General features: G+C 44.1%; 1 protein-coding gene across 1 annotated transcript in view; it reads right to left on the bottom strand.

Annotated features, from left to right (window-relative positions):
• The window catches only part of DMBT1 (deleted in malignant brain tumors 1), a 77,174-nt gene extending 57,264 nt beyond the window's left edge, over positions 1–19,910 (bottom strand). Inside the window, exons 1-14 of the mRNA XM_039914355.1 lie at positions 19,586–19,910; positions 19,129–19,158; positions 18,363–18,392; positions 17,495–17,527; positions 14,896–14,916; positions 13,991–14,302; positions 13,069–13,098; positions 10,776–10,808; positions 8,883–8,906; positions 6,233–6,253; positions 3,155–3,466; positions 2,690–2,719; positions 734–763; positions 112–141 (exon numbers count right to left, since the gene is read on the bottom strand). Coding sequence (XP_039770289.1) covers positions 112–141; positions 734–763; positions 2,690–2,719; positions 3,155–3,466; positions 6,233–6,253; positions 8,883–8,906; positions 10,776–10,808; positions 13,069–13,098; positions 13,991–14,302; positions 14,896–14,916; positions 17,495–17,527; positions 18,363–18,392; positions 19,129–19,158; positions 19,586–19,910 — 1,261 coding nt within the window. The remainder of the gene's footprint in view (positions 1–111; positions 142–733; positions 764–2,689; positions 2,720–3,154; positions 3,467–6,232; positions 6,254–8,882; positions 8,907–10,775; positions 10,809–13,068; positions 13,099–13,990; positions 14,303–14,895; positions 14,917–17,494; positions 17,528–18,362; positions 18,393–19,128; positions 19,159–19,585) is intronic.
• Between the last annotated feature and the right edge of the window lie 209 nt (positions 19,911–20,119).

The raw sequence follows: 20,119 nt of genomic DNA, 5'->3' as shown, positions 1-20,119 counted from the left end.
TGAATACATAGCCTGAGTCACAATTTCTGGCAGTGGCTGAGCAGCAGATGCCAATGTCACTGCTATCCACTGCTCCAATAGCACTAAAAAGAATCAACACACAGAGCTTACCTGGTGTCTCTGTCAGGTCTGTTGTTGCTTCTGTGGCAATCAAAGGAAAATACAACAAATTTAGAGGGACGGAAACGACACTCTGAAGCCACAGTCTTACTGATTGCAACATTGTTCATGGAAATAATAAAGAGACAGACCTTGTTGAAGTGCGGACTCTCGTAATGTATTCTCCCAAACACTTAATACAATATCTCTGCACACAGCACGTGCTCAATAAATACCATTCCTTGATTGCAGAACTTGTCCCCACCTTCAGGGTTTGTAACAATTGTTCGATCAAAGAATTCATTCCTTCAATCATATTTATTGAGCGCTTACTGTGTGCAGAGCACTGTACTAAGTGCTGGGATTTACTGTTTACTGTGTCCCAGAGCACCATAATAAGCCCTTGGGAGTATACAGTATTGAAAAGTTGGAATAAATGATCCCTGCCTTCAGGGAACTTACAATCTAGTGGGGAAGATCACTATTGGATCATAAGTTGTTCTGTTAATGCCCACAGCCATAGGGGAAGGAAGAGGAGAACAGATCAGGCTGAGATTAGAAAATGGTGGCCTACTAGTGATGTCATAACTAAAACTGATGTCTGGGGGCAAGTTATTAGGAAAATAGTACCTACCAGACTCTGTTGTCTGGGGAATCCACCAGTCTAGAAAATAGGAAATCAGAATTAGGAAAGTGATGGTCAGAAATGGCACCTTGGGCCCATACTCGAACTAGGCATGGATGAATTTTCAAACTTTTTTTTAACTACCAAGCACTGTACTTTCCAAGCACTATTCTAAGCACAGGAGAAGATACAAGATAATTAGGTAGAACACAGTGTTTTTTTTCCCACAAGGAACTCACATTCTAAGTAGAAGGGAGAAAAGATATTGAATCCCATTTAATAGATGAGGAAACTGAAGCACAGGGAAGGTGAGTGACTTGCCCAAGATTACTCAAGCAAATGGTGAAGCAAGGATTAGAACTCAGACCCGTGCTCTTTCCACTAGGCCAAGCTGCTTCCTGGGCTTTGAATCAGGACTGGGGATAGCAAGTCAAAAAGAGAATAGTCTCACAGCTTCCCCTGTCTCCCTGCTCCTTTGATCCTCCAAATCCCTAAAGCAACTTCAGCTCTTCCATCTCTGGCTTTCCAGGAGCCAATCCAAGACCACAGTCTAACAGGAGAATGACACTTGTCTTCACTCCTATATGGTGGGAGGAGGGTGGGAACATCTACAGAACCAGAACTGGGGAAGCAAAGTAATATGTTTCCTTTGTAATGGTTATGGTATGTGCTAAGCATTTGCTATGTGCCAAGCACTGTGCTAGATTCAATAAAATCATATCAGACAAAGAGAAGCAGTGTGGCCTCTCAGAGCAAGAGTCCAGGAATCAGAAGGACCTGAGTTCTAATTCTGGCACTGCCACTGGCTTGCTGTTTGATCTTGGGCAAATCACTTAACTTCCTGTGCCTCAGTTTCCTCATCTGCAAAATGAGGATTAAGACCTCACATGGTGAGCACCATGTGGGACATGGATTGTGTCCAATCTGATTTGCTTGTATTGACCCCAGAGCTTAGCCCAGTGCCTGACACATAGTAAATGCTTAAGAAATACCATAAAAAGAACAAAGTCCCCATATCGCATGGGGATCACAGTCTGGGGATCACAGATATTTTACCCCCATTTTACAGATGAGGAAATTGAAACAATGATAAGTCATGATACTTGACAAGGTCACACAACAGGTAAGAGGCAGAGCCAGGATTGGAACCTAGGTTTTCTGGGCACCCAGTTCAGGCTCCTTCCAATAGTCCACAAAGAAGACACAAAGAAATTCACCTTTGATGGTGACTGTGCCTGAAATGAGCAATGGGGAAGCCACACTCCAGGGAACATTATGTGCAGAAAAAGGCTTTCAGATTGGAGCTCATATCCTTTTACTTCCTTGAAAGCTCCGGGAATGGACGGATTAGCGTACAATTACTCTTCTGAGCTCCTAGTACTACACACAGAATAGTGTTCAGTAAGTACTAAGGATTGATTGATCTGTAAAGCATTTGCTTGAAATGCTCAGATCCTATGTTTTTATCAGTACGCCATGTTAGTATAACCTTGGCAATTAACTTCTGGTCTTCAGCTAGGACACAACATTGAATAAGGTTTTGTTTTACCAAGAATTTAGAACACTTCCTCTGCCTTTTTTGCCTTTGGTTTCCTAATTTCAGCTCTATATGAAATAGTAGTTTCGGCCAGATACTGGGAATAGAAATAGTCTGCCAGTGTTCCCTTCAGATGAGGTGTATTTCTCTAGCTAAAGCCCAAAGGTTATATCCTGTTTACCCAGAATGACCAAAGAGCAAAGAGCTTCCCTATTAGACTCACATCTCCTGCCACAGCCATCGTAAAAAAAGTGATATATGATAAGGGAAGATTTGCATGATGGAAATTGACAAGCTAAACTGTCTGGACATGAGTCGCTGCAGAGTTGTGATGAGTTCTCAGTCAATACCCAATTTCTGCAGTTAAAATGTTATGTAATTCAGGATGAAGGAACAGCTATTTTCAAGATGGCAGAGATGGGACTTACCAGGGGTTGTGCTCTCACTCGACTGGCCATCTGTAAGACAAGAAAGATGTGCCTGAATTCCCCATGTTTCCAAACCAGTTTTCAGGCCAGCACTGCAAGGAACACAGATCAGTAGGAGCTGGCAGGAGTGTACGTAGAAACAGATAGGGTATATATTATCTCATGGAGCAATAATAGGCCTTCCTTGGACCTCCCATTTTTTCTTGGTTAATATGAAAATTCTTACCAGCATTAATCTTTGGCTGAAGTCATCAATATTGTCTCCAGATTTCTGTTTTTATTCTATTCAATCACCAACTCTGGCTCCACCCCAGCTCCTGTGCTGTACACTTATGTGATAAAGTGAGTGGAATAGGACTGACCCTAGTGAAGTCCAGGGTACATCATCACAGTGCTCGATGGCTAATTACCTCGGGGGGAAATACCCACATGAACAATTGGAAACCATCCAGAAAGGGATGCTACCTGAGCAGATCACTCCGGCATCTTCTCCATGACCACAGTTATGGTTGTACCATCCTCGATGAGGGCAATCCCACAAGTAATATTCCCATCCTGTACAGTGCACGTCATCCAGGAGGATGCTGCCAGATCCTGGACCAAACCGGGCACTTCCTGGAGCTGAAACAGCGCTTCCACAGCCCAGCTGCCTGCACACGACGTTAGCATCATTCATGTCCCAGTCATCGTCACACACGGTGCCCCAGGAGCCTTGATATTCGACTTCAACCCGACCTTGGCATCTGTTTCCTCCATTCACTAGTCTCAGGGATGAACCTATGAGTGACACCAGAGCAAGTCAAAATCTTTTCAGTTTCTTTCAATGTCCTCCCCTGGGAAAATAATCTCCATTTTTGTCACTTTTTCGCTTATGGTAAAGGAAGAAGTGAATGTAAGTGGGGAGTATATTCCTGAACTTCTAAAGTTAAGTGTTGGAAACTCAAATTAAAAATCAAACTTCTTTTCCAGACAAAGAGGATGAGACAGAGAAAATGTCAGGTTGGAAGTTCTTAAGGGTTTCCCCCTGCACTATGCCCATTCACTAGAGAAGCAGTATGGCATAGTGGACAGAGCATGGTTCTGGGAATCAGAAGGACCTGGCTTCATTCATTCATTCATTCAATCATATTTATTGAGTGCTTACTGTGTGCAAAGCACTGTACTAAGCACTTGGGATTCACTGCAACAATAAGCAGATTCATTCCTTGCCCACAACAAGCTCACAGTCTAGATAGTGGGCGACAGACATTAATATAAAAAAATTATAGATATGAACATAAGAGCTGTAGAGCTGGGAGAGAGGAAGAAGAGAGGAAGCAAGTCAGGACAATGCAGAAGGGAGTGGGAGAAGAGGAAAGGGGGGGTTAGTCAGAGAAGGCTTCCTGGAAGAGATATGTCTTCAATAAGGCTTTGAAGAGGGGAAGAGTAACTGTTTATTAGATTTGAGGAAGGAGGGGGTTCCAGGCCAGAGGCAGGAGGTGGACGAGGGGTCAGTGGCGAGATAGGGGAGATCAAGGTACAGTGAGAAGAGAGGTAGGAAGGGACAAGGTGATGACGTGTTTTAAAGCCAATGGTAAGAAGTTTTTGTTGATGTGGAGGTGGATGGGCAACTGCTGGAATTTCTTGAGGAGTGGGGTGACGTCCTGAATGTTTTTGTAGAAAAATGATCTGGGCAGCAGAGTGAAGTATGGATTGGAGTGGGGAGAGACAGCAGGCTGGGCGGTCAGCAAGGAGGCTCATGCAGGTGGGATAGGATGAGTGATTGTAGTAACGTGACAGCAGTTTGGATGGAGGGGAAAGGATGGATTTTAGTGATGTTATGAAGGTGGGTCTGACAGTATTTAGTGATGGACTGAGTATGTGGGTTGAATGAGAGAGAGGAGTCAAGAATAACTTCAAAGTTATCAAGAATAACTCCAAAGTTACAGGCTTGTAAAATAGGAAGAATGGTGGTGCCATATACTGTGTTGGGAAATTCGTGGGGGTTGGGGGGGATGGGGTTTGGGTGGGAAGATAAGGAATTCTGTTTTGGACATGGTAATCTTGAGGTAACAGGAGGACACCTCAATAGAGACGTCTTCAAGGCAAGAGGAAATGTGACATTGCAGAGAGGGAGAGAGATCAGATCTAGAGATGTAGATTTGGGTGGTCACCTGCATAGAGGTGGTAGTTGAAGCCATGGGAGTGAATTTGGTCTCCAAGGGAATGGGTGTCAATGGAGTACAGAAGGGGACCCAGAACTTAAGGGCCACCACAGTTAGGGGGTGGGAAGTAGAAGAGGAGCCTGCAGAGGAGACTGAGAATGAACTTTCAGAGAGATAGGAAGGATCTAGGAGAGGACAGAGTCAGTGAAGCCAAGGTTGGATAACATTTCCAGGAGAAGGGGGTGGTCCACAGTGTCAAAGCCATCTTAGAGGTAAAGGAGGATTAGGATGGAGTAGAGGCTGCTGGATTTGGTGAGAAGGAGGTCATTGGCTACCTTTGAGAGGTTGGTTTCTGTGGAGTGAAGGGGCTGGAAGCGAGATTGGAAGGAGTTAGGGAGAGAACTGGAGGAGAGGAATTTGAGAAGGGAGGTGTAGACAACTTATTCCAGGAGTTTGGGAGGAGGAAGGAGATGGTTGAAGGAGATTGGGTGATAACTGGAAGGAACCATGTGGTCAAGGAAGGGTTTTTTTAGGATAGAGGAGACATGGGCATGTTTGAAACCAGTGGGGAAGAAATCATTGGAGAGCAAACAGTTGAAAATGACTGTTAGGGAGGGGGCAAGAGTTTTGATAAGGTGCAAAGGAATGAGGTTGGATGCACAGGTGGAGGGGGTGGCTTTTGAGGGGAGGGAGGATATCTCTTCTAGAGACAGTGCTGGGAAGAATGGGATAGTGTTGGGGGTCCCTGGGAACCCAAGTGGGGTTTGGGGACCCCCAGGGGTTCTAATCTCCCACTTGTGTGCTGTGTGACCTTGGGCAAATCACTTCACTTCTCTGTGCCTCAGTTCCCTCATCCGTAAAATGGGGATTAAGACTGTGACCTCCAGGTGGGACAGGGGCTGTGTCTAACCCGATTTGCTTTTATCCACCCAAGTGCTCAGTACAGTTCTTGGCACATAGTACACACATAATGAATGCCACTATTATTATTAGCCAATTTTCCAAGATCTCTCTACTCCTCTCTACATGATGAAACTGATTTTATCCTGAGGCTCAGGGCACAGCTTAATAGTGGAATGTTTCTGCCCATTTACTGACATTTCCAGTAAATTCATTCTGACGCAATGGAATTGTCTTTTCACCAACCCAATCCTCTTTGGTCACTTAGCTGCATTTGATGCAGTTAACGAGCCTCTTTTTGGATCCCTCTTTCCTATCTGTTCTCTACTCTTATGAATACCCTCCCAAGACAGAGGTCATCATAGTGGCTCTTCTGGGAATGTTCTCTGGACAGTCCCATCCCTTGGCCCAAGGGTATACAATTTCCCAACCCTCACATCTAGCCTGGTTTCAGTGCTCCCTCCTAAATCCATGCATTCCCTGGAGCAGAAACACATACCTGGTTTTTGGCTCACCCAAGCTGTTGAAAAAAAAGGAAAAGGAAATCTGTGTCAATCAGGCCAAGAGATTAATTCAGATTCAAATATTAAACTGTGACTCTGAATTGAAATAATGTAGTGGTTTCTTTTTAGTTTTTTGAAGGACTATTTTCATTTCCCATGCAACACGACATACACTAACATGACACGTCTCTTGGGGAAATAATCAGGGAATGCCTCCAACAGGAAATGATACTAAATCAGGGCTTAGGGGAAGAACAGGGCAGCAGTGTACCTAAACCAAGTGAGGGCTGAGGGTGAGCACAAATGAATCCAAGCAGTGGATGTGCAGGTGAGGGAACAAAGAGGGAGGGACAGTTAGGAGGTTGCTTGGGAGGACAAGAGAGGATGAATGGGTATTCATCCATCAGTCGATCAATCAGTCATATTGATTAAGCACTTACTGTGTGCAGAGCACTGTATTTAGTGCTTGGGAGAGTATTCATGAGAGTAGAGAACAGATAGGAAAGAGGGAGCCAGATAGAGAGGCTTGTTAACTGCAACAAATGCAACTTAGTGACCAAAGAGGATTGGGTTAATGAAAAGACAATTCCATTGCATCATTTTCTGAACTAACTGCTTCTCCGGTATCTGAATCAAAAAAGGAGAAAGGAGCTGGAGTGGGACTCGGAGGGACACACACAGTGAGCAGTCAGGGGCCATAGAAGCCAAGGCTTAATGGACTGGAGCAAGATTGGTGGAAATCACTTGTCACAGCAGGTTGGAGTTTGGTAGAGTTCTGTGCAGAAATGTATCCATTTGGAAGAAGTGAGTCCATTTCTAATCTCTCAGAATCATATCATGGGGTTTCTCTAGGTGGGCTTATCCTCAATTTAGTAAGCTCATCATCAGTGCAAATGAGAGTTGGAATAATCTATTCATGGGAAGCAGTGTGCCTAATGGAAAGAGCATAGGCCTGGGAGTCAGAGGACCTGAGTTCTAAACCTAAATCTGTCACTTGCCTGCTGTGTGACCTTGGGCAACTCACTTAACCTTTCTGGGCCTCAGTTAAGGCATCTGTAAAACGGCGACTAAATCCTTCTCTCTCCAATTTAGACTCTAGATCCCCTGTGCGACAGGGACTGTGTCCAACCCTATTAAACTTATATCTACCCCAAAGTTTAGAACAAGCAGGGCTTGGCATATAGTAAATGCTTAACAAATACCATAAAAATAAAAAAATAATCATGTTTGTGATTCACTGTCTTTTGCGACTGAAGATATTACTGCTGTTGATATTCCTTCCACTTTTTGAGTTTAGGTGAAAAGAGCATTACTAGATTGACCTTTACTTCTATATGAGTCCATGAACAGGTTGTCCTCTTCTGTGCTTTGGACACTCCCATATCAGCTCATCCTGGGGCATCTCTTCTGCTGACATCTATTCCTCTGAAAGGTCCCACTGACCAGCCCTGCAACACCCTGACTTGCTCCTTTTCTTCAACCCCCATCCCAGACCCACAGCACTTACGTATTTAGCTCTAATTTTATTTATTGATATTAATGTGTGTCTTCCCCTCTAGACAGGGGCAGGGAATGTGTCTGTTATATTGTTGTATTGTACTCTCCTAAGTGCTTAGAACACTGCTCTGCACACAGTAAGCACTCAATAAATATGATTGACTGACTGACTGACTCATATGTGGTTCAAATGTCATCCAGGGATTCTTTGCACCATTCGGTTTTAGATGAGGCCCACAGGCAATGTTGATGGGATTGCTCACAGTGTTGGATTTAGTGTCTGTGGAACTTCTGAATGGGGAACCGCACCCTTTGAATACTGCATGCAGCATAATGCATCATTGTCCACATGTGTCTGTGGCTGCCATGACTGAATTTCTCTCTTAAGATGGGAGTCATGACCAACTACGTAAGGTCCTTCTGACTGCTCATGTCATTCCATCAGAATTGCCCACGAGCCAGCCTTCCTGTCAAATGGCAGGATGCTGACCTCTTGAAACCCCATCAGTAACCAGGATAAAGACCACACTGTCTTATAAGAAGTAGATGAGAGGAATAAAGACAATAGCTGTGTACTGAGAAACTAATGAATACACAACGGGTGGTGCAGGGGCCAGTATACAGGGCAGTACAAACAGGATAATGTCAGAGTGAAACAGAGTCTCCATCTGTTGGTAGGGTAAACTGACAGACAGTAGGGAGACACACTCCTGCCTCTGGGCTTTGTCTATTAACTCTATTGTATCGTACTCTCCCAAGCCCTCAGTACAGTGTTCTGCACAGAACAAGTGCTTAGTAAATACCACTGATTGATTGAAAAGAACAGTGTGCTTCACTCAGGAAGGGAGCTTTTTTTCTTGAATAGGAGTCTGCAGGAGTCTGCTTTTGTGATGTCAAAAGCTGGATTCAAGACAGCAGCTGGTGCTGCACAGGGCAAACCCAACTGTGCATAAAAGAACAATCTCTGAATGCACACTGTGGGGCATCCATTCCGTTACCCTGAAACAGGTCATAGATACACAAATAGTAGAAGAATGAACTTGAGGTGGAAAATATAAGTGCATATGCTTGCTTTTGGAGTACCTGAGCGTGGTCAGGCCTGAATCACCTTAGCATAAGGCAAAATGAATATTCAGCAAACAAAATTACCTGTTGCCGAGTCATACGAGGTTTCTGAAAAAGAGAGGGCAAAAAATGAAACAGGTGTATCATCCAGGGACGCGGATATAATCTCTGAAGCCTCTGCTGATGGTGTGGCTTCCTTAGTTGAGCACTTACTGCATAGTGATTCAAAAAGACTACAGATTGACGATTGATTGATTGACCATTGGCAGGAGTTTTTGCACGTGTATAGGATAGGGCTGGGAAGGTGAGGCCAGGAGAATGTACTCATGGATATCTGGGAATTCTGACTCATTTATGTTGGGATGGAGTTTCCTTATTCCCATGGAGCTTAGTCTGCATGTAACGACCTTACTGCCCCTATCCACGATGAGATGGTTTTAAAGACTTAAAGCCTTAAAAGACTTTTAAAGGCTTCTAAAGGTTTTTCAGTGCTCAGTACAGTGTTTTGCACATCAATAAGCGCTCAGTAAATACGATTGAAAGACTGAAAAGACTTGTACCACCTACTGTGGCAGTAAACAGAATGATTGCGGCAAAATTGAAATGAATTCTTGCCAAACTGTTGGGGTAAACTGATTAAAATGCCAATGTTTTATACTTTCAAAACATAAGTGGAAACTGTGGAAAGGATATCCATTGGCAATAACCAGGAACCATCACCTTGCCCCTTCTTAACTCACTTCCCTTTTCTTCTTCTACATCCCAGCCCGCACATTCCACTCCTCTGCCGCTAACCTCCTCACTGTGCCTTGTTCTTGCCTGTCCCGCTGTCGTCCCCTGGCCCATGTCCTACCTCAGGCCTGGAATGCCCTCCCTCCTCAAATCCACCAAACTACACACTTCCCCTTTTCAAAGTCCTCCTGAAAGCTCACCTCCTCCAGGAGGCCTTCCTAGACTTAGCCCCGCTTTTCCTCTCCTCCCCCTCACCATCTCCCTGACTCACTCCCTTTGCTCTATCCCCCTCCCCACAGCACTTGTGTACATATTTATAATTAGAATTCTATTTATTTATATTAATGATGCATATATAACACTTTAAATGATGCTACTGATAAAAGCTACTGATATATAAAAACCCTGGAACTTTTGGGTAAAGTGCATGGTCTAATGGCATTCATTCAATGATTTCTGAACCACAGAGTCTCCCCCTAGAGCTCAGCCCTGTGGTAAAGTGGAGAAATATTATATTTCTCAATGAATAACTCCTTGAAATCTGCTTTCCTGCTTCCATTTCTACCACTGCTACCTTTCAGGGGGAAATACAGAGTTGGGGAAAATCAGTTCAGCCTGAGGTCAGAATTTCTAACAGGAAAAGAGTAACTTTCTGGTATGAGGGGTATAAAAATGGATCTTTGGGGTAGGTTGTCAGGATAATACCTCCTACTGGACTCTGATGATGCCTTCTGCCCCTGCTCAAACTAGACACTGATGGATTTTCAAACTTTGAACCACAGACTCAGGACTCAGGTTATCAGTTGGAAAGAGAACAGTCTCTCAATCTTCCCTGCCTCCCTGCTCCCTCAGCCTTCCAAACTCCCAAAGCAGCTTCAGCTCTTCCTCTCTGATTTTCCAGGAGCTGATGGACAGGAGAACCTGACAGGAAAATGACCCTTGCCTGCAATATTCTATAATGGGATAAGGGGGAAAAAATTGAAAGAGTCAAAACTGGGGAATCAAAATGGGAATATATATATTGCTCTGTGGTCTTTCCCTACCAAGCCTCACAAATGGCTAGGCTTTCACCAAGGGAAGCATCATCTTCAGATAGAAATGGCAGGTCCACATGTTTCTGGTTGTACACCATAAGCACTCAATATATATGATTGATTGATTGAATACATGAGAGTGCACCCAAAACCCATAGTCTGGCACAAATGGCCTTGTAGCAAATCAAAATTAGAGAGTAAAAATAATTACCTGTTGTTGAGTCATACAAAGTAGGTGTTGGTTCTGAAAGAGAAAAGAGACACAGTGAAATCTGTGTCATGTTCATATCTTCATTTAATCCATGATGTACCTAATGAGAATATATATATGTATACATATCAGCTACAGGCACATCAGGTATATCAGGGACTATATACACATATATTCCCATTTTGGTTACCCAGTTCTGGATCTATAAATATTTTTACCCTTCTCTGACCATATAATATTGAGGACGTGTTAATCTCCAGATTGTGGGCTGTCACAGCTCCTGGAAAGCCAGAGATAGAAAAGGTAAAGCTGCTTTGGAGGTTTGGAGGGCTGAGGAAGTAGGGAGACAGGGGAGACCGTGAGACTCTATTTTCTTTCTGACGCGATATTCCAAGTCCTGAAGCTTCCGATTCAAAGCTTGAAAATCTATCCATGTCCAGTTTGCATAGGGGCACAAGCCATGTAAATCATTTTCTAATTCTGATTTCCTCTAATTTCCTGTATACACACAAATACACACACACACACACACCGTGTAATAAATGATAATAATAAAAAAGAATTGTGGTAGTTATTAAAACTACATGCCAACCACTGTGCTAAGCACTGTGGCAGATATAATGTAATCAGATAAGGCATCATCTCCTTCCCACACAATGTTCACAGTTTAACAGGGAGGTAAAACAAGTATTTAATCTCCAATTTACAGGTAAGGAACTGAGGCACAGAGAATTCAAGTGATTGCCCAAAAATCCATAGCAAGCGAGGGGCTGAGGTGGGATTTGAGCATGATTCTCCTGAACCCTGGGAGCTTGTGTTCTTTCCATTAGACCACACAGTAGGCACTCTAGAATGAGTCACTGCACAAATGCAGTGAGTCCTCAGTCAGTATGCAGCATCTATAGATAAAATATTATTTAATTCAGGATGAAGGGCCAGCCATATTCAAGATGGTGGAGAGGGGCTCACTATGGGTTATGCTCCCACTCGACTGGCTGTCTGTGAGAAAAGAAAAATAAATCTAGATTTCACCACCTTTTCACCCTACTCTTTGGGCCATTATTGCAAGAAAAACAGCATGATGGTAGCTGGGGGAAGTGTGCATGGGAAGTGATCCTGTATATTATCCAATGGAGTGTGACTGGTTGGACCTTGGCCAGACCAATTTCATTTTGTAACAAGCCACCATTTGATATGAACAAACACACAACTTATCTCCCTGCCCCAACCCTAGAACTGTAGGTCCCTCGATTCTGTAAACCCACAAGGTACCTGAAGCCAGAAGGCAGGTGGTGAGCGATAAGGTGGAAAACACTCTAGGTTATTGGATTGGAGAATTCTGATGGGTCTTGCCATATGATCCTCCCCAAAATGACCATGGATGGGGGAGGATCAGGAAGTAGTAGGGTATATCTGGGGAGGGGTCTCCAAAAACTCTCACAGTAGGTTGGAACTCTGTCATACCAAAACGGTGAATTACCTCTACCCAGAGTCAGGGATGCCCACTCTGTAGGATCCTGAGTGGTGCTGAATATCTGATCATACCTCCTCACTGGAGCAAGGATAAATGAGTTTTTCCTCTGGGAACTTGACTGCTTGGTGATTTGAAAGGTAGCCCAGGTCGGGGTGATTTGAAATGTCACCCAGGGTGATTGGAAAGGTGAACCCTGGGTGATTTGAAAGGTAGTACTGAAGTCAATCAGTGTCTCCTTCCCTGTTCTGCCAGCTGTTAGAAGTTGGGAACTATGCTAACCAGTGTATTTGCTGCTTATCAATCTAGAATTAGTTTTACTTGCAAGAACACATAAGTACATTCCTCCCAAGTGGGAAGCATTTGAAGGACAGGACTTAGGTGCTTTGCCACATGTGAGTAACTAAAAAAATGTATTTCTCCTGAGAGGGAAGTTCAATCTGACTAATGGAATAAGTCTTGCATGACTCACCCTTTCTGACTCTGGTCTCTCACTGTGCCAATCCTTGAACCCATGCCCATGCGACAGGTGGGTAGAGAACATGACTACTAACTCTGGTGTATTGTACTCTCCCAAGCACTTAATACAGTGCTGTGCACAAAGTGAGTGCTCAAAAAATACCACTGATTGATTGTATGAGAGTTATGAGTGATAAGGGAAGATTTGCACTTCTGACGGGGATAAACACACACTAAACTGTCTGGACATGAGTCGCTGCACAGTCACGTGTCCTCGGTCAATACACAGTTTCTCTAAATAAAATATTATGTAATTCGGGATGAAGGAACAGCCATTTTCAAGATGGCGGAGATGGGACTCACCAGGGGTTGTGCTCTCACTGGACTGGCCATCTGTTGGATGAGAAAGATAAATCCAGGTTTCAACACATATCCACCCCGCTCTTCAGATCAGTATTGCAAGGAAAGCATCTCGATGGTAGCTAGTGGAAGCATGTGTGGGAACTGATCCTGCATATTACCTCAGGGAGCTGTGGCAGCCCTCAGGCTATCACTGGTTCTCAGGTTTTATGAAGATCTTTTCTCACCTGTTTTCTGCCAGTGTGGAATCTCTGCTCAAAATCTTCAACATTTTCTTCATATTTCTAGGTTGTCTTGTTGGAATCTCCCTCCACCGAATAGTAAAGCAAATCCACCAGGAACCATACTTCCTCCCCCTTGAGCCACCTAGGCCCCCTTTTTATGATTATGATTCTTGTTATACACTTACTATGTGTCAAGCAGTGTTCTAAGTACTGTTCTTTACGTGCCCCAGGGATCCCAGATTCCGTGGTATGAAAGCCATGACAACCTCCAGGAACTTAAAAAGGCCCCTTCGATTCTATCCCCTTACCACCAGTCTTGTTGGACTATTCTCTTTCATGCTGTCTCTTTAGTTTTTATTCATATTTTTTTTCATCTTTTCTACTGGGTCATCAAATCCTTCCCCAGCTTAATTTTATATTGTAAGCCCTTGGAGGGGCAGGGTCCGTTTCTCATTCTATTATTTTTCCTTAACACTTAGCACAGTGCTCTGCACATTGTAAGGGCTTAGTAAAAACATTATTACCACTTCTCTGGGCCTACCCTTTCCCCAAGGACTACATATGAACTATGTACTAAAGTGGGAGCAATAGGAGGACACTGATGAGGCCCAAGGCCAAGTAGGCACTATGCTCTATGGGAAATATCCTAGGGGAAAACCCACAGCATGAACCAATAAAAGGAATCCAGAATGGGAAACTACCTGAGCAGACCACCCCGGCATCTTCTCCATGACCACAGTTATGGTTGTACCATCCTCGGTGTGGGCAATCCCACAAGTAGTATTCCCATCCTCCACAGTGCATGTCATCCAGGAGGATGCTGCCAGATCCTTGGCCAAACCGGTCACTTCCTAGAGCAGAAATGGCATATCCACAGCCCAGCTGCCTGCATACAACCTTGGCATCATTGATGTCCCAATCGTCATCACACACGGTGCCCCAGGTCCCGTGGTAGAGGACTTCTACCCGACCTTGACATCTGTTTCCGCCATTCACTAGTCTCAGGGATGAGCCTGTGAGTGAAATCAGAGCAAGTGAAAATCCTTTCAGTTTCCTTCAATGTCCAGTGCAAGGGATGATTCTCACAGTTTTGGTATACAGTTCTGAATTATGCCAGAAGAATGAATGCAAGAAAGAAGTGCATAAATGGGAGGAGGAACTTGTAAGGGCACATGTTGAAAATCAAATTGAAAATCAAAGTCCTTTCCCAAATAAAGAGGATGGGACCAAAAAAAAAAAAAAAGAACAAACAAAACTGAGTATGAAAGGTTCTTAGCAAATCCTCTGAAGAATGTCTCATTGACTAGCTTGACTTTACAAGACTTTCCCAGTCTTTACTGCATGATAAAGCCAACTGCATCTCAATATAGAGGGCATAGCATGCTCTTGGAATGTTTTGGCCCATTGAAAAACAGCCTTCAGGCTTCAAAGGCAGAGGGGGCATCATTTCTGGGAATACCCTCTGGACAGTCCCACAGCTTCAACCAAGGTTAGAAAATCTCCCACCCTCCAACCTCCCACCCTCCTCCCTTACATCTAGCCTGGTTCAGTATCGGTTAGCCCAGGTCCACTGTCCAGACACAGTCACTGGGGCAGAAACACATACCTGGTTCCTGGCTCACCCAAGCTGTTGGGAAAAAAAAACAACAACAGAAAATCTGTGATTGATGTCCAAAAGATAAATTATTAAGAGTCAAAAGTGAAACTCTGCCTCTGAATTGAAAGTAGTTTCTCCTCTTTCTGAGGAAACTTTTCCATTTCCCATACAGTAATACAATATACAATCTATCCTTGCTGGAGGAATGCCTCCATGTGTGACCTGATACTGTAGCAGGGCTTGAACAGAGGGCAAGGAGATCACATGGGTAAACTGAGGGAGGGATGAGGGTGAGGATGGATAGGTTCAAACAGTGGGTTTCATGGTGAGAGAGCGAAAAGCAAGGAACTGCTTAGAGATATGTTTAGTGAAACAAGAGTATGACGTGGCTACGCATGGCAACAGAGAAAGGACAAGAAAGGAGCCAGCTGGAAAAGCTGATGAACTGTGTCCAAAGCAGCCAAATGGTCAGGGTGCACTGGGATGGAGAAGAGACATTCCTGGAAATGTTGGGAGGGTAGAAACTCAAATCCAAGTCTCCTTTCCTGTCTGAACTCCTTTTGAAGAATCTGAATAGAAAAAGGCAAACGGGTAGAGTGTGATCTAGTGGGTCTTCATGGGAATGAGAGGGTTAAGGGCTGATGCAAAGAGACTCCTCCCCACTTCACCCAAGCACCGACTGGGACACACACTTGACCTCATCATCTTGGGCTTAAGAGACTGTGAAAGAACAGATGGAGAGATAAGAGGAGAACCAGGAGGACAGTCAGTGAAGCCAAGCTTGGATTGTCTGTCCAGGAAAAGGGGGAGGTTGACAGTGTCAAAGGCAGCTGAGAGATCAAGGAGGATTAGGATGGAGTAGAGGCTGTTAGGTTTAGCAAGAAGGAGGTCATCGGTGACCTTTGAGAGGGCAGTTTTGGTGGATTAAAGGGGGTGGAAGCCAGATTGGAGAGGATCAAGGAGATAATTGGAGGAAAGGATGTCGAGACAGCAGGTGGTGACTACTTACTCAGGGAGTTTTGAAAGGAAGGTTCATTTCACACCTAGTTTACTGCAACAGCCTCCTCAGTGACCTCCCTGCCTCCTGTCTCTCCCCTCTCCAGTCCACATTTCACTCTGCTGCCCAGATCATTTTTCGACAAAACGTTCAGTCCATATCTCTCCACTCCCCCCAAACCTCCAATGGTTGCCCATCCACCTCTGCATCAAACAGAAGCTCTACACCATTGGTTTAAAGGCACTCAATTAGTTTGCTCCCTCCTACCTTACTGCATCGATCACCCTCTACAATCCTACCTACCCACTTCACTACTCTAATGTCAACTTACTCTCTGTACCTCATTTTCTTCTATCCTGCTGCTGACACCTTTCCCACATCCACCCTTGGTGCTGGAACTAACTCCTCCCTCACATCTGACAGTCTGCCACTATCCCCCTCATTTCAAAAATCTTCAAAAATGTCCTAAAATCACATCTCCTCCAAGAACCTTTCCCTAACTTTCCCCTGATTTCCTCTACCTACCTTCCCTTCTACACTGGAGACACTCTTGGCTGCATACCTCTTGAGCACTTTGATACTCACCACAGACCAAAAGTGCCTATGTATATGTCCCTACCGCACCCCCCATCTGTAATTTACTTTAATGACTGTCTTCCCTTGTAGACTAAGTTCCTGGTGGGCAGGGATCATATCTACCAACTCTGGTATGGTATACCACCCCCTCTCCTGGAAACATTATCCAACCTCAACTTCATCTGACACTGTCCTCTCCTGACTACTCATTCTCGGCTCCTCCTCGGCCTCCCACCCCTAACTGTGGGAGTCCCTCAAGGTTTAGTTCTGGGTCCCCTTTCTATTCTCCAACTACCCACTCCTTTGCTTTTCTACTACCACCCAACCTATACACTTCACTCTTCTAATGCCAGTCTACTTACTGTACCTGAATCTTGTCTATCTCACCTCCTCCCCCTCCCCCTCATCCTACCTCTGGCCTGGAACCCCCTCCCTCTTTATATCTGACAGATGATCACTCTTGCCCCCTTCAAATCTTTATTAAAAGCACATCTCCTCAAAGAGGCCTTCCTCAACTAATCCCCAATTTTGTCTTCTTGCGTTCCCTTCTGTGTTGCCCTGGATTTACATACTTTATTCACCCCTTCCTCAGGCCTACAACATTTATGTACATACCCATAATGCACTAACCTGTCTCCCCCTCTAGACTGTAAGTTCACTGTGGGCAGGGAATGTGTCTACCAACTCTGTTATATTGTGCTCTCCCACATCTTAGTACAGTGCTCTGCACACAGTAAGTGCTCAATAAATTTGATTGGTTGATATTGTATTGCATTTTCCCAAACGATTAGTACAGTGTTCTGCACACAATAATAGCTCATTAAATACCACTGGCGGATAGATTTTAAGTTATCTGAGAGCAGGACTTGAGTTTACTCACCCTATCAAATTCTCTGAAAATTTTAGTACAGTGCTCTGCACACAGTGCTCAGTAAATGATACTGATGGATACATTGGTTGATTGCATCTAAACACAAGGTCAGGCCCAAATGGCCTTCACATAAAACAATATGAACATAGAACAAAAAGATTTACCAGTTGTCAAGTCAAACGAGGAAGTTGTCTTTTCTGAAAAAGGAAGAGGAAAAGTTTCAATAATCCAGTAATCTCTATTGATTCCTCCATGCACCTGAAGACTGCTGGTGGTGTGGTTTCCTTGGAAGAGCACTTTAGAACAGTGGTCTTCCTTCATAGATTATGAAGAAATACTGTCTATGGATCAATTGGTTGTTTGACTCTTGGCAGCATGATCTAGTGGATAGAGCTTGGGACAGGGAGACAGAAGACCTGGATTCTAATGCCCCCTCTGTTATTTTCTTGCTATGTGACCTTGGGCAAGCCATTTAACTTCTCTGTGCCTCCGATTCCTCAACTGCAAAATGGGGATTCAATACCTGTTCTTCCTCCTACTTGGACTGTAAGACCCCTGTGGGACAGGGACTGTATTCAATCTGATTAACTTGTATCTACCCTCACTCCTGGAAGAGTACTTGACACAGAGTAAGCACTTAGTAAATACCAATTTTAAAAGTGGGACTTCCTGCACATGCATAGGTTAGGACTGTGGGGAAAAGAGCCTGTAGACTTCTGGAACTCTTCACTCAGTTTTTTTAGCGTGGATTTTCCTTACTTCTAAAACAGATATCTGGGGCCCTTAATATTGCCCTTAATAATAATAATAATAATAATAATAATTAATGAAATCAGTTAACGAATTAAACCAACCAATTAAAATGGGATGGTTTTAAAGGCATTTACTACCTCTGTCTCAGGGAAAACACAGAGGCTGGGGCAGACCAGGTCATCCTGAGATCAGAATTTCTACCAGGAAATGAGTGACCTGTGGGTACGATACATACAAAAATGGGTCTTCGGGGTTAGTTCCTAGGAAAATAGCACCTACCTGGCTCTGTTGTCCATGGATACCACCAATCTAGAGAACAAGATATCAGAATTAGGAAAGTGATTTATATATGGTTGGAAATAGTATCTTATGCCCCTACTCAAACTAAGTTTGGATAGATTTTCAAGCTTAGAAGCATTTCAAGATTTTCAAGATTTGAATCAGAAAACTAAGAGCTGGGGATATTGGTTTAAAAAAGAACAGAGTTTCACAGTCTCCTCTGACTCTCCGGTCCCTCAGTCCTACAAATCCCTAAGGTAGTCTCAGCTTTTCCATCTCTGGCTTTCCAGGAGCCCCTCCAACACCATGGTCTGACAGGAGAATAACCCTCATCCTCATTCTTATAAGATGGGAGAAGGGTGAAAACACTGAAAGATCCAGAAGTGGGGATTCAGGATAATAATAACTTGAATTTAGTTACTTTTTTTTTTTTTAAAAAAAAAGCCCTGCCAGTGTTCCCTTCAGAGGAGCTCCTTTTCTCAAGTTAAATTCCAGGGACTGGATCCCTTCTCAGAGATCTGAGATCTATAGAAGAACTCTTCCCTGCTAAGCCCATTTCTCCTGCCCTAGATTCACGTTATGAGAGTTGAGTGGGATAAGAGAAGACTTGCATTTCAGGCAGAGATTGACACATGGTAAACTGTCTGGAAATGAATCATTGCACTACTGGAATGGGTCCTCATTCACTATGCAGTTTCTGCAGAATGAATATTGTGTATTCTGGAATGAAGGAACAGCCATCCAATATGGTGGAGTTGGGACTCACCGGGGGTTGTGCTCCCACTCGACTGGCCATCTGTAAGACAAGAAAGGTGAGTCTGGATTTCGGCACATTTCCAAATTGTTCCTGGGTCAGTACTGCAAGAAACTCGGTTCAGTGGGAGCTTGCAAAAGTATATGTGGGAGCTGATCCTGTATATTATCTCAAGGTGCAATAACAGGCCTTGAGCTACCCACTGGTTCTCTGTTATTATGAAGGTCCTTGTCAATTATTGCCAGGGTGAATCCTTGGCTAAAGCCATTATCATTTTCTCCACATTTCTGGTTTCTTTCTAGCCAATAACCATATCTGCCCCACCTTTTCCCCAATTGTATGGTAGAGGTAGAGCAATAGCCAGTCACTGATGAAGCCCAGGACTAAATAAAGACAATGTTCGATGGGTAATTTCCTGGGGAGAAATTCACATGGTGACCCAATAGACAGATTCAAAAAGGGAGGCTACCTGAGCAGAAGACTCCGGCATCTTCATTGTGACTACAGTCATGGCTGTACCACCCACGGTGAGGGCAGTTCCACAGATAATATTCCCATCCTGAACATTGCACATGGTCCAGGAGGATGTTGCCAGATCCCTGACCAAACCGGGCATTCCCTGGAGCAGAAACAGCATATCCACAGCCCAGCTGACTGCACACAACGTTGGCATCGTTCAGGTCCCAGTCGTCATCACAAACTGTGCCCCAGGATCCATGATACAGGACTTCAACGCGACCTTGACACCTGTTCCCTCCATTGGCCAGTCTCAGCGCAGAACCTGTGAGTGACATTGGAGCCAGGCAAACCCCTTTCAGTTACCTTCAGTGCCACCTCCTGGGACAATCATCTCAGATTTTGCACATATTTTTGAATGATGATGATGGCATTTAAGCACTTACTATGTGCCAAGCACTGCTCTAAGCACTGGGATAGATACAAGGTTAACAGGTTGTCCCACTTGGGGCTCACAGTCTTGATCCCCATTTTACAGATGAGGTAA

Source organism: Ornithorhynchus anatinus, chromosome 16 (assembly GCF_004115215.2).
Source record: "Ornithorhynchus anatinus isolate Pmale09 chromosome 16, mOrnAna1.pri.v4, whole genome shotgun sequence".
In the NCBI taxonomy this organism is placed as follows: Eukaryota; Metazoa; Chordata; class Mammalia; order Monotremata; family Ornithorhynchidae; genus Ornithorhynchus; species Ornithorhynchus anatinus.
Note: the sequence above shows the minus strand (reverse complement) of the source record. Positions and strands in the feature narration are given on the sequence as shown.